This window comes from Trachypithecus francoisi, unplaced genomic scaffold (genome assembly GCF_009764315.1).
Source record: "Trachypithecus francoisi isolate TF-2019V2 unplaced genomic scaffold, Tfra_2.0 Lachesis_group14, whole genome shotgun sequence".
NCBI lineage: Eukaryota > Metazoa > Chordata > Mammalia > Primates > Cercopithecidae > Trachypithecus > Trachypithecus francoisi.
This window is the reverse complement of record NW_022681459.1, coordinates 61,749,033-61,765,678: the sequence shown is the minus strand read 5'-3', so window position 1 is coordinate 61,765,678 and position 16,646 is coordinate 61,749,033. Positions and strand designations below refer to the sequence as shown.

The window sequence follows — 16,646 nt, the reverse complement described above, 5'->3', positions numbered from 1 at the left end:
AGGTCAGGAGATCGAGAGCATCCTGGCGAACACGGTGAAACCCCGTCTCTACTAAAAAAATACAAAAAACTAGCCGGGTGAGGTGGTGGGAGCCTGTAATCCCAGCTACTCGGGAGGCTGGGGCAGGAGAATGGTGTGAACCCGGGAGGCGGAGCTTGCAGTGAGCTGAGATCTGGCCACTGCACTCCAGCCTGGGCGACAGAGCAAGACTCCGTCTCAAAAAAAAAATAAAATAAAATAATAGGCTGGGCACGGTGGCTCACGCCTGTAATCCCAACACTTTGGGAGGCTGAGGCAGCTGGATCCCGAGATCAGGAGATCGAGACCATCCTGGCTAACATGGTGAAACCCCATCTCTACTAAAAAAAAATACAAAAAATTAGCCAGGCGTGGTGGCGGACACCTGTAGTCCCAGCTACTTGGGTGGCTGAGGCAGAATGGTGTGAACCCAGGAGGCGGAGCTTGCAGTGAGCCGAGATCGTGCCAGTGCACTCCAGCCTGGGCGACAGAGCGAGACTCCATCTCAAATAATAATAATAATAATAATAATAATATTAAGACCAGGCACGGTGGCTGATGCCTGTAATCCCAGCACTTTGGGAGGCCGAGATGGGCAGATTGCCTGAGCTCAGGAGTTCGAGACCAGACTAGGTAACAGTGAAAACCCATCTCTACTAAAAATACAAAAAATTAGCTGAGCATGGCTGCGGTGCGCCTGTAGTCCCAGCTACTCGGGAAGCTGAGGCAGGAGAATTGCTTGAACCCAGGAGGTGGAGGTTGCGGTGAGCCGAGATCGCGTCACTGCACTCCAGCCTGGGTGACAGAGTCTCCATCTCCAAAATAATAATAATAATAATTTCATTTGAAATATTTTCATCTCATTCTAAAGATTTCTGCTCCCCCCCCAAGTCATCTTGAACTAGTAAATTGAGTTACAAAGTGTGAAAGAACACTCTTCTTTATATAAATAGCAACATTTTTCACATGGGTCAGGAAGGTATTCAACTTTTACTTGATTTATTATGTGTTCATAAAACTGTCCCAGACAGCTAGGATAAGCACAGGGGAGGAAAAACACAACCTGGGCCCTTAGTGGGATTTGAATAGATGGAAATCGAGGGCCCTTTATGGGTATAGTGTGGAGTCTGGTCTGGCTAGAGTTGTGCATCTCGGGGCAGAGAAGCTTGGCTCTGCCATAGTGGGAGCCTTGCTTGCCTCCCTGGGATGCCTGCACTTGTGCTGCTGCTCTGTGCTCTGTGCGGCTCATCCTCATTTTTGTCCCATTTCATCATTTTAGTCCTTTATTTTACTTTTTTGAGAGTTTTTATGAACAGGTGTCATGTACATTCTGACCCAAATGAATGATGGACCCTGTTAGACTCCATCATCCAGCTTCTGTGTGGCTTCCGGCTCTCCAGCTCTGTGAAGTGGGAAAACGTTACCCACGGAGACTCTTCCCCTGAGGTTTACCTGGGGCTCATGGCAAAGTGAACTCAGAATCTCAAACTACCCACCTACTCAAGCTTTGGGGTCTTCCTCATTGCTTAAAGACTACTTTCCGGCCGGGCACGGTGGCTCATGCCTGTCATCCCAGCACTTTGGGAGGCCAAGACAGGTGGATCACAAGGTCAGGAGATCGAGACCATCATGGCTAACATGGCGAAACACCGTCTCTACTAAAAATACAAAAATTAGCCAGGCGTGGTGGCAGGTGCCTATAGTCCCAGCTACTCAGGAGGCTGAGGCAGGTGAATGGCATGAACCCAGGAGGCGGAGTGCAGTGAGCCGAGACCGCACCACTACACTCCAGCCTGGGCAACAGAGCGAGACTCCATCTCAAAAAAAAAAAGACTACTTTCAAATTTTTCTTTCTGATTTGCCCTGACCTCCACCCACCCCACACTCAGGCTGCCAATTCTCTTCCTAAAATACAACTATTTATCCTCTAACATGCTTAAAATGTTCACTGTCCTGTTGTCCTAGAGAAAAAAAAGGTCCCAACTCCTTGACCTAATATATAAAGACCCTACATGACACGACTCTTCATTTCTCCCCATCCCCCAGCACTCTCTGCCTCACTTCATCCCACAGTTAGCTAAACATTGGAGTCATTTGAACATGTCACCATTCCCTAAACACACTTGGTTATCAAGAGTCAGAGCTTTGTACTTGGTTTGCTTGACTTCCCCAAATAGCTGCCTTAGGCCCTAGATCACATGTTCCTTCTGCAAAGCCTTTCCTCCCCCAAGATACCCTGACTACAGCTCTGTCACTGCTGTTGCACTACATTGGCTAGATGTCGTCTTTTCCATCTCAGTTGGAGGGTGGCTGGCCCCAGCATCCTGTCTGGCACAAATACCAGCTAAATGAAAAAGGGCCTGCAGGAATGCACTGAGACAGACCTAATCGATGACAGTCATACATGTCTTCACACCTTCACAGAGAGACATCACTTACTTAGTGAGTAAGAGCCTAGATCAAAGCTTGGAACCAAAAATACCTGTTTCTGAGTGGAGAAACTCTGTGAATTAGCCTTTGAATGACACTTGAAGGCATTCGTGGGCTGTGCTTCAGAACTCTTGGTACTGATGCTAGAGACTTATAAAATGTGGTCTTCTCCTTTTTAGGCTTCAGCTCTGGCGGCATGGACTATGGCATGGTTGGTGGGAAGGAGGCTGGAACTGAGTCTCGCTTTAAACAGTGGACCTCCATGATGGAGGGGCTGCCCTCTGTAGCCACACAGGAAGCCAATATGCACAAAAATGGTAAGAGAAGCACTGAAAGCTAGAGCCCCCAATTCACATCAGGTCTTGATGAAACATTCTATAATACTGTTTTGAAGTACAGAACTTGGTGTTCTTTTCCTCCTGAATCCTGTGATTGCCTGTGGAGGAAGGTCACAGTCATGTGTATGTTGAATTACAAGAAATATAAAATGCTAGTTCTAATTAAAGAGAGCAGAATTTTTCCGCTACCATGATTGAGGGTGGTAGCAGTGAACTTGGGCACCCACCAAGGTGAAACCCTAATAAGTTGGCTGAGGGAACAGAGTCAGCTTGTTGAGTTTGTTTTGCTTTGTTTTGCGGAGCAGGGGATCGTAATAATACCTATCTTGTTGGTTGTTTGAACCATATTAAGTTTATCAGCTTTTTAAAAATTTCCTGTCTTTTAATCTCCGAAAGATGACTAAATAGATCATAATACATGAGATTTGAACTTTTCACAAAGCTTTCTTGTTCTGTGTGAATTACAGTGTCTGCAGGTCAGCGTGGAAGGGCATTGCAGGCTTTGGTGGTGATGTTGGTCGGCTTTTCCTCTCAATTTCTCTCTGTAAGGGCTTCTCCATTTCCTGTAAAACAGATAAAAGGTCTCAGAACCTTCCTTCAGCCTTTGTTTCAGTGTTTGTTTCATTTGAAAGTAATTCACTTGGACTTAACTGTATCCATGAGAACCAAGTATAAAGAGGTGTCTGGCTGTTCCTGCTGCAGCGCCCTGGCAGGCCTCAGCCCCGGCCAAGTCATTCAGTCTGAAGCCTTTCAGGTTTCCTTCATAAACCACTCTTTAATAAGCCCATCCAGGAGGCCGGTGAAATAGCCACGTGGAGCTCTCTGCCTGCCATCTCTGAGCATTATCGTTTGGTTTCATGGCATGAAGTCAAAAGTGATTTATTGAAATTATAAAATCTGTCTGTGGACTGAATACGCCCACTGTCATCTATAGCTTTGGGCGCTTTCAATGCTTCCTTAGGCTGATGATTCACCAGGTCCCCTTGTCCCCAAAGACATGATAGGTGCATGATAATAAATATGAAATGGCATGTGAGAGGGTATCTCGAAGGCAAAATCTCTACTTGCCTTTTTAGAGCTTATAGATCATGTTTTCCCATCTCCTTAGCAATCCCCAAAGTAATTGAGCTTTTCATTTTCCACTGCTTCCCCATAATGCGCCTCTGAGCCAGATTTGTCAATGGCCCCAGAAAAGTAAATGTCCTCTTAGCTGAGCATGGAGATAGTTTTGATAATATTCCCATTAGGCTGCATCACCCTGGAAATAATTTTATCCCTTCACAAGCAGCATCCTAAGAATAGATCAAGTGACCCAATATCATATATAAAATTCATTTGAGAAGTAAGTAGACTGGTATCTCACTGACACCTAAAATTTTATTTAAAGTGCATGTTTTGTTAGTTCAAGGCAATTTTAAGCTTTTAATTCTTTTCCTGCCCCTAGCATATAAAAATTCATGATGGGGGCACCGACAAAACACTGAAGTGCTCTCAGGAAACCAGTTACAGAGGATTTGTTGTTCTTCATGTGTGAGGCCATGAATCCCAGAGCTGCAGAGTTCATTGCTGGTCTTGTGCTGGCAAAGACCCTAGGCGGGAATTCCATCTCATTGCGTTGGAATTTAAAGTAATTGCAGATGCTTTTCCCTCCAGTGGACTCTCTGTTTACACTGCTGCTTCCAGCTAATCTAAGCCTGATCAGCCAGCCCTTAAGAACCTGGGTGGGTAGCATCAGTAGAAATTTAGTTAAAACCTTCTTATGTGCTACAAATTGTTAGAATTTTCCCCATTTCTCACTTTTGAGTCGCTAGCGTAGAAACTAGGGATAATGGTCAGATTCCTTGTATGTGAACGTTTCATTAATTTCCTAAGACCATGGAATTTTAAAACTGAAAGGAACATTCGAGCATTAGAAAAATCCTGTGTGCCTAAGTGAGGAACTGAGAGGCTCAGAGAGGCGAAATGACTTGTTAGACATGCTGCTTAGTAATTATGTGCTGAGTCTCGAATGCAACCTCTTATTCCAGTGCTGTTTGTATATACTCCATCAGCTTCAGAAGACTGTTTGTTTGCATTCCAATGAATAAAAAATAGACAAGTTCTATTCATAGGAGTTATTCTGGATGATTTAATATCCTCTCTTTTCTTCAGGCGCTATAGTGGCCCCTGGTAAGACCCGGGGAGGGTCACCGTACAACCAGTTTGATATCATCCCTGGTGACACACTGGGTGGCCATACGGGTCCTGCTGGTGATAGCTGGTTACCTGCCAAATCTCCACCAACAAATAAAATCGGAAGTAAATCCAGCAATGCCAGCTGGCCTCCAGGTATGGTCCAGGAAATGCTTTTCCAGGATAGCATTTGTTTTGTAATTGTGAGTTTCAGGTTCGGAATACATTGCTTTTGTGACTCACGTTACTAAGGTACTTGCTTTCATTTTTTCATTCGGTAATTGTTAGAAGCAAGGCATGTGCTGTGGGAAGACAGAAGATTTTCATTAGATGGGGAATCTGGGGATAAGTGACATTGTAGCTGGGACTTGGCATTCGTCCCATGCATAGGATGCCTTGTAACACGGGTTCTTTTGAAGTGTCTGTTGAATTGATCTGTTAGATTTTAGGCAAGTATTTATTATCAGTTAGGCTGTAGGTATGCAGTAGTGATTGCAATGAGATTATTTGTTAATATTTTTCTTTCTCTCCTCTTTTGTTGGATATAGTAATCTATTCTCATGATAGAAAAATGGGAACATTTAATAAAGCAAAAATTAAAATCAGTAATTCCATAAATATATGTCCTCCTAGACCTCTTTCTGTGCATGCGTATTTGTAACATGAATATGTATAGTTTCATTTTATTAAAGTAGAATTTTTTTATTTTAATGGAGTTTCGCTCTTGTCGCCCAGGCTGGAGTGCAGTGGTGCGATCTCGCTTCACTGCAAGCTCCGCCTCCCGGGTTCAAGCGATTCTTCTGCCTCAGCCTCCCGAGTAGCTGGGATTACAGATGCCTGCCGCCACGCCTGACTAATTTTTTGTATGCTTAGTAGAGACGGGGTTTTGCCATGTTGGGCAGGCTAGTCTCGAACTCCTGACCTCAGGTTATCCGCCCACTTCAGCCTCCCAAAATGCGAGGATTACAGGCATGAGCCACCGCGCCCGGCCAAAGTAGAGTTGTGTAATGCAGATTGTTCATGTATGATACACATTGCTCTTTCTCTTCACAATTTGGAAAATAGAAGTTTATTCTGTCACATAGCTTTAAAATTTTTAAATGATTTAAATTGACCAATAGAAAAATTCTGAGCGCTCGTGTATATTCTAGGCTTTCTCTTGCTAAGCTAAATTATCCCTGCTGGTTATTCCTGGACATTCTATGTAGCAATATCATTTGTGTTACATTTTTTGGATTTTGGCCAACATCTGGTAAGGAAAGTGAGAAAGACCACTGATCTCTAGCCCATATTTTCACCATTTCGTGGCCTAGATGCTTGGATAATTCTTGTGAACACCAGAGTCCTTACTCCTGCCTCCCCTGCCTTCAGCCCTGAAGTCTCCTGGGAGCAGGAGGATCAGGTTACCGGGGCCAGGCTGTGATGAGCTGTGGCTTCCAGTTCACTACCATAGACAGTGTGGTAACACAAAGGTGCCGTTGGCAAGAGTATATGTTCATGCTGATTTTTTTTCCCTTAATTTTGTGATGAAAATCTAAGAGACAATAAATTCAGTATTTATACTTTTCACAGACCCATTTCTTCTATCAAAAAAGTACTATTATCAATTTTTTTAAAACAACCTTCCTTCTCTAATATTTGTTTTCCTTGTCTCAGAATTCCAACCAGGAGTGCCATGGAAAGGTATCCAAAACATTGACCCTGAATCTGACCCCTATGTCACCCCAGGAAGTGTGCTGGGGGGTACAGCCACATCTCCCATTGTAGATACTGACCACCAACTGCTGCGGGATAACACCACAGGTACTTGAGCGAAGCATCTCTTATATATTCAACACCCAGCATTTTCTTTTTTTTTTTTGAGGCAGAGTCTCGCTCTGACACCCAGGCTGGAGTGCAGTGGAGCGATCTCGGCTCACTGCAAACTCCACCTCCCGGGTTCACGCCATTCTCCTGCCTCAGCCTCCTGAGTAGCTGGGACTACAGGCGCCCACCACCATGCCCGGCTAATTTTTTTATATTTTTAGTAGAGACGGGGTTTCACCATGTTAGCCAGGGTGGTCTTGATCTCCTGACCTTGTGATCCACCCACCTCGGCCTCCCAAAGTGCTGGGATTACAGGCTCAAGCCACTGTGCCCGGCCTGCACCCAGCATTTTCATAGTTGTCAGTTTGTGACTTCACTTGTACTTGCTGGTACCTAAAAGTTTAACCAAAAAATGTAAGAATATTGCTTTTCACATTTATTTGTTAGACATATTTTGTCCTCCATTCTATTGAAGTTTAAATAAAATACTCTCAAGGTTTCCCTGGTTATGCTGACATTTATCTTCAGTATTTTCTTTTTCTTCTTTGTTACCCAAGGGTCTAATTCTTCCCTCAACACCTCGCTGCCTTCACCTGGTGCCTGGCCCTACAGTGCCTCTGACAACTCCTTTACCAACGTTCATAGCACTTCAGGTATGAGTGTGAAGTTTTGGTTTCCCTTTGGTTAGCACTTTTTCGTCAGGTTCCCTTTTATAAAGGAAATTGGCATGTATTTCGTAAGGTATACTCTTAGAGAAGTTCAGTAGCATAGGTCAGTATAGATGGAAGCACACCCTTTTCTATTTGCTGTATCTTTGACGAACTTCTAGTCTCAGGAAGGATGAGCCAGATACAACTTTGGGATGAACTGGCATATCCAGAGGGCTGTAGTCACGTCCTGATGACACACATGCCTCTCTTTTTTTTTTTGAGATGGAGTCTCGCTCTGTCGCCCAGGCTGGAGTGCAGTGGTGTGATCTCAGCTCACTGCAAGCTCCGCCTCCCGGGTTCGCGCCTTTCTCCTGCCTCAGCCTCCCGAGTAGCTGGGACTACAGGCGCTCACCACCACGCCCAACTAATTTTTTGTATTTTTAGTAGAGATGGGGTTTCACTGTGGTCTCGATCTCTTGACCTCATGATCTGCCCACCTTGGCCTTCCAAAGTGCTGGGATTACAGGCATGAGCCACCGCGCCCGGCCAACATGCTTCTCTTTTACCAAGGCTGCTAAGAAGTCAAGGGTCATGAGAAGAACCAGTTAAGGCCAGGTTATTATTCCTAAGGTAGCCAGTTATAGCTGGCTTTTCTCTAAAAATCCTCCCACTTATAGACAAAGGCTAAGGGCAGATGGCCAAGGAAAAGAAAAAAAAAAAAAAAAAACAACCTTGATTAATTTTAGCATCTTTTGGTAAGTTCCTCATGTTTTTTTGAAAGACATTAGGAAATGGAAAAGTTAGTGGATATAATAAAGGCTTTGAAGTCACTCACTGAGCATAGTGCCTTACTGGTTGGTAGACATATTGGTAATTGGCACCTTCAGTTTGCACAAGTCAGACCTTAAGCTTAAGCCATAAAGTCATTATGACGTACATGCTTTGCTCAGGTAAAAGCAAATAAAGCAGACCTTTATCCACCTACGAAGACACGGCAGGCTAGTGGGCTGCAGATTGTCTTGTTTTTCTTCCCACCTCTGTGTCCTATCAGTAGTGCAACAATAACCTACCACTCACTGAGTGATCCCGCAGGCCAGGCATCATGCTAAACCTTCCACATGAATTTTTATTTTACCTTCACCAAAGGCTATGAGTAAGTCCTGTTGTTACCGCTCTTTTGTGGATAAAGAAACTGAGTGAGATTCTGAGAGCTGATATAACTTGCCTCAGTTCTGAGCAAGTATGTAAGGGAGACATCTCAATATTCCAGGTTTTGAACCACCACCTTACATTATACTTTTGTAAGATTTCTTTTACATGTAAGAGCTTACTCTGATTACCCATCTCTTTTACACCTATAAATGCCCGTATCTCAGATTGAACTATGTATCTTTTTCCAGCAGTTGAAAATTCATCTGAGAGATGGCCCAAGAATCACCTCAGACTTGTCTAAAACTGAACCTGTACTTCCCCACCCCCAAAAGTGTCTTTCCTTCTCAACTCAGTTCTTTATGTTTCTTAATGATCTCGGCTGGGTGCAGTGGCTCTCGCCTGTAATCCCAGCACTTTGGGAGGCCGAGGCGGGTGGATCACAAGGTCAGGAGATCAAGACTGTCCTGGCTAACACGGTGAAACCCCGTCTGTAGTAAAAATACAAAAAAAAAAAATTAGCTGGGCATGGTGGTAGGTGCCTGTAGTCCCAGCTACTCAGGAGACTGAGGCTGGGGAATGGCTTGAACCCGGGAGGCGGAGCTTGCAGTGAGCTGGGATCACGCCACTGCACTCCAGCCTGGGTGACAAAGCGAGACTCCGTCTCAAAAAAAAAAAAAATTACGATCTCATGCATCATTTAGTTACAAAATCTCAGTATTTTCTTCCTCTTTCTCTCAATCCCTGGATCCAGGCAGTTACGATTTCTCCGTAGTGATTTATTCTGCAATCATATTTCAAATACCCATTCCTTCTGTTCCATTCTATTTACTATCACAGTAGTTTAAACACTCCCTGCTGAATCCATTGCAAAAACTCCTAATAGTATCTTATGCAGTCCCCAGCCTACCTTTATAAACTTCTTTACCTCTCTGCTCCTGTGGACTGTTCAACCAAAATTGGGGGGGAACATATTCTGTACAGAGAGAGTTTATGTTGAACCTTGGTTTACACATTCCTGTTTCTTTGTGCCCATCCATTTGTGTAAATCCTTCAAGAGCTGTCTTTATAAAGCCTTTGCTGCAAGCCCAGCATTCTTGGTCCCCTCTGCGTATTGAACATACGTGATGATGATGGGGTCACCACTTCTGTTGCTCATCTGTTCTGTCTTCCCATCTGAGCTTGAGCAAGGTTCTTGGGGATAATTATGTATATTGCTCACGGCACTGATTTAGTGCCATATGCATAGTAAGCCCTTAGTGAATATTTCTTGATTGTTTTTAAAGAATCTGTTTGAACATCAATATCTAATAAGCTGGATCAAGGCACAAGACAAGCGTAATTTACTAATTACTTCCCATTCAGTCAATGACTGTTTATGGAATACTTTATTCTGCTAGGGTTCACATTCTCACTGTTACCCAGAAGCTGGTATCTTTAGGAAGACTCTCCTTGCATGTGTCCTCCTTTTCAAGTCATTTTTAGCTAAGAAAGCAGTAGAGAATTGGTTATCTTATTAAATCTTTAATTCATATGATAATTATATCAATTCAGAGTAGCAGTCACTGAAAATTTTCTGTTCATTATGCTCTAAGAACAGTGTTATTTTGTATCGCTGTGCTTGAAATGTGTACTATTTTTAGAATATGAATGTGTATGTATTTATGTGTATGTAGATAAAACTCGTGTATTTGTCAACAAAAGTGAACCGTCTAACCTTATTCCTTCCTTAATTTTCTCTTCTTACAGCAAAGTTCCCTGATTACAAATCAACATGGTCCCCAGATCCCATAGGACACAACCCCACTCATCTCTCCAACAAGATGTGGAAAAACCATATTTCCTCCAGGAACACTACACCGCTGCCCCGCCCACCTCCTGGTCTGACCAACCCCAAACCATCATCTCCCTGGAGCAGCACAGCACCCCGATCAGTCAGGGGGTGGGGGACACAGGACTCACGGCTCGCCTCGGGTGAGGAGGATCTGCCTAGAGGAGCGCCATTGTTCATCCACAAGGGGCTTTTGTTAACACAGATGGTGAAGACACCAAGAGGTCTTCCCAAGAGAGGAAGTCATGGTTGTCTGGTTTTTCTTCTGGTAGAGGAAAAGGTACCTCTTGAGTGAAAGGCGCAGTCAGTATGAAGCAAAGGGACCCAAGAACTCCCAAGGGACAGATGGGGTAAAATGAGTGAGTAAAAATGGCAGAGTGAGAACACTGGGAGGGAAATATTGTCTTGGAAATCATGCATAAAAGTCATGCATAGGAGTCAGGGAGCAATAGAAGAGAAAAAGAAGGTCAGGGTCCAGTGGAAAAGAGAGACAGTTTATAAAAGCAGAGAAGAAATGTGGGCTACATGGAAATCTTTCTCCTTCTTGGCTTTTCTTGAATTTTTGTTTTATTTCTCTTCCTAACCATTTTTCTGGTTGCTCACAGCCTCTACCTGGAGTGATGGTGGCTCAGTTCGTCCTAGTTACTGGCTGGTTCTTCACAATCTCACTCCACAGGTAATTATGCTTTCTCGTGGTTTTCTAGATAGGACTTGATTGTGTTAAGAGAGGGAAAGATGGGAGTTGGTGTCTCACACCTGTAATCTCAGCACCTCGGGAGGCCGAGGCGAGAGGATTGCTTGAAGCCAGGAGTCTGAATTCAGTCCAAGCAATATAATGAGACCCTGTTTCTACAAAAAATTAAAAATTAGCCAGGCATGGTGGCGCACAGCTGCTTATGAGGCTGAGGTGCAAGGATCACTTGAGCCCAGAGGTCGAGGCTGCAATGAGCCATGATTGCATTGCATTGCAGTCCAGGTTGGGCAACAGTGCAAGACCCTGTCTCAAAAAGAGAGAGAGAGAGAGAGAAATAGATGTGGGAGGCTGGCAGATATGAAAGCTCATCTCCTGATCACTGCAAAGAGGTCTTGACTGCAGGAGGTGGGTGTCCCCTCCTGACACAAGGTTCACAGCCTACTTCTGGAGAGGGGTTGGTGCTGGCCACTAGGCTTCATGCCTGCCTTCAAGATGATGATAACGTACAGTTTATAAAAGTGAAAACTAGTTTTATATGCTAGTTTATAAAACTAGGTAAAACCCACTAGCATGGATTCCTGCAGATCTTACGGGGTGGAGAAAGAGAAAAAAGAGTAGGGGTGGTATTTTCTGGTGATTTCTGTGTAGTAGACACTATTTGCTATACAGATGTGCATGTTAGAATCTAGAACCTAGTGGAAAAGGGAGTATTTTAAGGACACCCAAAAGCTGCCTGTTTCTGTGTTAATTCTCCAATAAGACCTGAACCTATACTTCCCCATCCCTAAAAGCGTCTTCCCTTCTCAACTAAGTTCTTTATGATTCTTAGTATTGATCTCGGCCAGGCGCGGTGACTCAAGCCTGTAATCCCAGCACTTTGGGAGGTCGAGACGGGCGGCTCACGAGGTCAAGAGATTGAGACCATCCTGGCTAACACGGTGACACCCCGTCTCTACTAAAAAATACAAAAAACTAGCCGGGCGAGGTGGTGGGCGCCTGTAGTCCCAGCTACTCGGGAGGCTGAGGCAGGAGAATGGCGTAAACCCGGGAGGCGGAGCTTGCAGTGAGCTGAGATCCGGCCACTGCACTCCAGCCTGGGCGACAGAGCGAGACTCCGTCTCAAAAAAAAAAATTGATCTCATGCATCATTTAGTTACAAAACCTCAGTATTTTCTCCCTCTTAAAACATATTAACCATTTCTGTGCTTGTAAATACTTAACCATCCATCTCTCCAGTGGAAGAGATCATTTGACTCCATAGTTTATAAATGCTACATGGGGCCAGTCGCGGTGGCTCACGCCTGTAATCTCAGCACTTTGGGAGGCCAAGGCAGGTGGATCATGAGGTCAAGAGATCAAGACCATCCTGGCCAATGTGGTGAAACCCCGTCTCTACTGAAAATACAAAAATTAGCTGGGCGTGGTGATGCGCACCTGTAGTCTCAGCTACTTTGGAGGCTGAGGCAGGAGAATCGCTTGAACTTGGGAAGTGGAGGTTGCAGTGAGCTGAGATTGTGCCACTGCACTCCAGCCTGGGTGACAGTGAGACTCCATCTCAGAAAAAAGAAGTTCCAAATTATTTCTTTAGCTAATAGTTGACTGAAATACGAAGAATCTTGTATGACCATCCTCAAAACTATGCCTCCTGTTTTCTAAGAGTTGTCATACAATGTGGTAATTATGGTATGATGAGATTGAGAGAAGCAATAAGAGATGCACTGTTTTGAAAGAAGCCTGGGTGGCTGTTCCCTTGTTCTATCTTATAAGAAATGGGCCGGGCGCGGTGGCTCAAGCCTGTAATCCCAGCACTTTGGGAGGCCGAGACGGGCAGATCACGAGGTCAGGAGATCGAGACCATCCTGGCTAACACAGTGAAACCCCGTCTCTACTAAAAAATACAGAAAACTAGCCGGGCGAGGTGGCGGGCGCCTGTAGTCCCAGCTACTCGGGAGGCTGAGGCAGGAGAATGGCATAAACCCGGGAGGCGGAGCTTGCAGTAAGCTGAGATCCAGCCACTGCACTCCAGCCCGGGCGACAGAGCGAGACTCCGCCTCAAAAAAAAAAAAAAACAAAAAAACAAAAAATTAGCCGGGCCAGGTGGCGGGCGCCTGTAGTCCCAGCTACTTGGGAGGCTGAGGCAGGAGAATGGCATAAACCTGGGAGGCGGAGCTTGTAGTGAGCTGAGATCCGGCCACTGCACTCCAGCCCGGGCGACAGAGCAAGACTCCGTCTCAAAAAAAAAAAAAAAAAAAAGGCCGGGCGCGGTGGCTCACGCCTGTAATCCCAGCACTTTGGGAGTCCGAGGCGGGCGGATCACAAGGTCAGGAGATCGAGACCATGGTGAAACCCCGTCTCTACTAAAAATACAAAAAATTAGCCGGGTGTGGTGGTGGGCACCTGTAGTCCCAGCTACTCGGGAGGCTGAGGCAGGAGAATGGCGTGAACCCAGGAGGCGGAGCTTGCACCACTGCACTCCAGCCTGGTGGACAGAGCGAGACTCTGTCTCAAAAAAAAAAAAAAAAAAAGAAAAGAAAAAATGCTGGCCAGATGTGGTGGCTCGTGCCTGTAATCCCAGCCCTTTTGGGAGGCCAAGACGGGTGGATCACCTGAGGTCAGGAGTTCCAGACCAGCCTGGCCAACATGGTGAAACCCCATCTCTACTAAAAATACAAAACTTAGCCAGGTGTGGTGGTGGGCGCCTGTAGTCCCACCTCAGTTGGGAGGCTGAGGCAGGAGAATCGCTTGAACCCGGGGGTGGAGGCTGCAGTGAGCTGAGATTGCACCACTGCACTCCAGCCTGGGTAACAGAGCAAGACTGTTTCAAAGAAAAAAATGTCTATTGTACACATACATCCATATAAAATGAATATGGGGGTGGCTGTGTTTGGGTTAGAATTAATTTTAAAAATCAAAGCTTCCTAAGAGCAGACTAATCTCTATCATAGCTTAAAAGTTTATAAGAGCAAGTTACCTGCTATCCATCCTGGGTGACAGAAGAGTGAGACCCCCCCACATCTAAATTTTAAAAAATATATGTATTGATACAGTTGCTACCCCCTTATCCATGGTTTCTTACCCTTGGCCAAACCATAGTCAAAAAATATTAAGATATTTTGAGAGAAAGACCACATTCACATAACTTACAGTATATTATAACTTTTCTATCTTAATCTCTTACTGTGCCTAATTTATAAATTAACCTTTATCTTAGGTATGTATGTATAGGAAAAACAAAGTATACTTAGAGTTCAATACTTTCGGTGGTGTCAGGCTTCCACTGGGGGCCTTGGAAGGTGTTCCCCTCAGATAAAAGGGAACTACTTTATCTGGATAATTTTTCTTTCATCACCTAAAATTTATTTAGAGGGCATCTATCCTAAAAAGTCTCTTAGGCCGGTCGTGGTGGCTCACGCTTGTAATCCCAGCACTTTGGGAGGCCGAGGCGGGCAGATCATGAGGTCAAGAGATCGAGACCATCCTGGCTAACACAGTGAAACCCCATCTCTACTAAAAATATTAAAAAATTAGCCGAGTGTAGTGGCGGACATCTGTAGTCCCAGCTACTCAGGAGGCTGAGGCAGGAGAATGGCGTGAACCCGGGAGGCGGAGCTTGCAGTGAGCCAAGATGGCGCCACTGCACTCCAGCCTGGGCGACAGAGCGAGACTCTGTCTCAAAAAAAAAAAAAAAAGTCTCTTGAGGCATATGCCAACATGTTTATGTAGTCTATTGTTACTTATAAAACAATGCTAAGAACATTTCTCTGATCATTTTCTGCAAAGAACTACAGAGAAACTGCCTGTTTTCATCCTGCAGGGTGCCTACCACTGCCACCAGTAATGCAGCTTTTTAAGCAATTCAATAGTAATCTGTTTATCTTACAAAGAAATGAGCTGAAATGGTGGACTGATCTTAAATACCTATTTAAGATCTTGACAGGCCGGGCGCAGTGGCTCATGCCTGTAATCCCAGCACTTTGGGAGGCTGAGGTGAGTGGATCACAAGGTCAGGAGATCAAGACCATCCTGGCCAACATGGTGAAACCCCGCCTCTATTAAAAATACAAAAATTAGCCAGGAGTGGTGGAGTACGCCTCTGATTCCAGCTACTCAGGATGCTGAGGCAGGAGAATCACTTGAACCCGCGAGATGGAGGTTGCAGTGAGTCGAGATCATGCCACGGCACTCCAGCCTGGGCAACAGAGCAAGGCTCTGTCTCAAAAATAAATAAATAAAAAGATCTTGATGCAAAATAAATTAATCAGAGTGAATACGTTTGCTCATCCAACTCATAGATTAGGAAAATTGTCCCTAATCGCTGAAGATCTTACGTGGTGAAAGTCTAACTGGGGTGAGGAGTACAGCCTTTGGTCAAAATGCCTGATGTCAACACAGGACATAGAGAAGTAGGCAGAGATGGGCAAAGTAGGGTCAGACAGTGTTGGAATAGGCTGTGAACCAGGTCAGCCATTAGCATTTTCAATAATCAGATGTTTAGTAGTGCTTTTCTTGTTTGTGTCTTTCTCTTTACAGAGGCATACATGAGCAGTGATGCTAAGAATGTTAACTTACATTCTGATGTGGATACCATCTCATTTCTGTCCTTTTTTGACTCTACAAATTAACACTCGCACCTGTTTTATCTCTTAAAACAGACCACAGGCTGAATCATATGCTTTTGTTTTGAGCCTCATTTATGCAAACTTGATTTGCAAAATGGGCCCACTAGGTCTCAGCCACTGCTTTGAATATCTTAAAATTTACCTTTTCCACCCCACCTCCAGTCTTTATCTCATGAATGTCATTACTCCTTAGATTGACGGGTCAACCTTGAGAACGATCTGCATGCAGCATGGCCCACTGCTGACATTCCATCTGAATCTAACCCAGGGCACTGCCCTGATCCGATACAGCACCAAACAGGAGGCGGCCAAGGCCCAAACTGCACTGCACATGTGAGTATTTGATCCTACACCCACGTAGACAAACATGCATGAAGATGCACCCGTGAGTATTCCGGCAGCTGCTGAATTAAAGACGCACCAGAACATACAGGAAGAATGGCACCATCACACATGCATCTGCAAGTCTTGAGTGCGGAGGTGCCAGGTCTTTTCCACCTAAGCTTGGATTGTCCTGTATATATCAGAGGCCAGTCTTCAGAATTCCAAATGTAAATAATTTGTGAAGTAGTGAGTAAATCCTAAGTAACATAAAACAAAGCACGGGCCAGGCGCGGTGGCTCACGCCTGTAATCCCAGCACTTTGGGAGGCCGAGGCGGGCAGATCACGAGGTCAGGAGATGGAGACCATCCTGGCCAACGTGGTGAAACCCCATCTTTACTAAAACACAAAAAATCAGCCAGGCATGGTGGCGCGTGCTTGTAGTCCCAGTTACTCGGAAGGCTGAGGCAGGGGAGTCGCTTGAACCTGGGAGGCAGAGGTTGCAGTGAGCCAAGATCGCGTCATTGCACTCCAGCCTGGTGACAGAGCAAGACTCCATCTCAAAAAAGAAAAAAAACACACAGCTAATAAAAGTGCCATTGTTTTTCATAATAGAA

General features: G+C 44.9%; 1 protein-coding gene across 8 annotated transcripts in view; it reads left to right on the top strand.

Annotated features, from left to right (window-relative positions):
* The window catches only part of TNRC6B (trinucleotide repeat containing adaptor 6B), a 281,982-nt gene that overhangs the window by 258,129 nt on the left and 7,207 nt on the right, over positions 1-16,646 (top strand). For all 8 annotated transcript variants that reach the window (XM_033233864.1, XM_033233871.1, XM_033233866.1 and 5 more), the window contains 7 exons: positions 2,628-2,765; positions 4,938-5,114; positions 6,615-6,761; positions 7,322-7,417; positions 10,313-10,537; positions 11,000-11,070; positions 15,901-16,040. In XM_033233864.1, the coding sequence (XP_033089755.1) occupies positions 2,628-2,765; positions 4,938-5,114; positions 6,615-6,761; positions 7,322-7,417; positions 10,313-10,537; positions 11,000-11,070; positions 15,901-16,040 (994 nt within the window). The remainder of the gene's footprint in view (positions 1-2,627; positions 2,766-4,937; positions 5,115-6,614; positions 6,762-7,321; positions 7,418-10,312; positions 10,538-10,999; positions 11,071-15,900; positions 16,041-16,646) is intronic.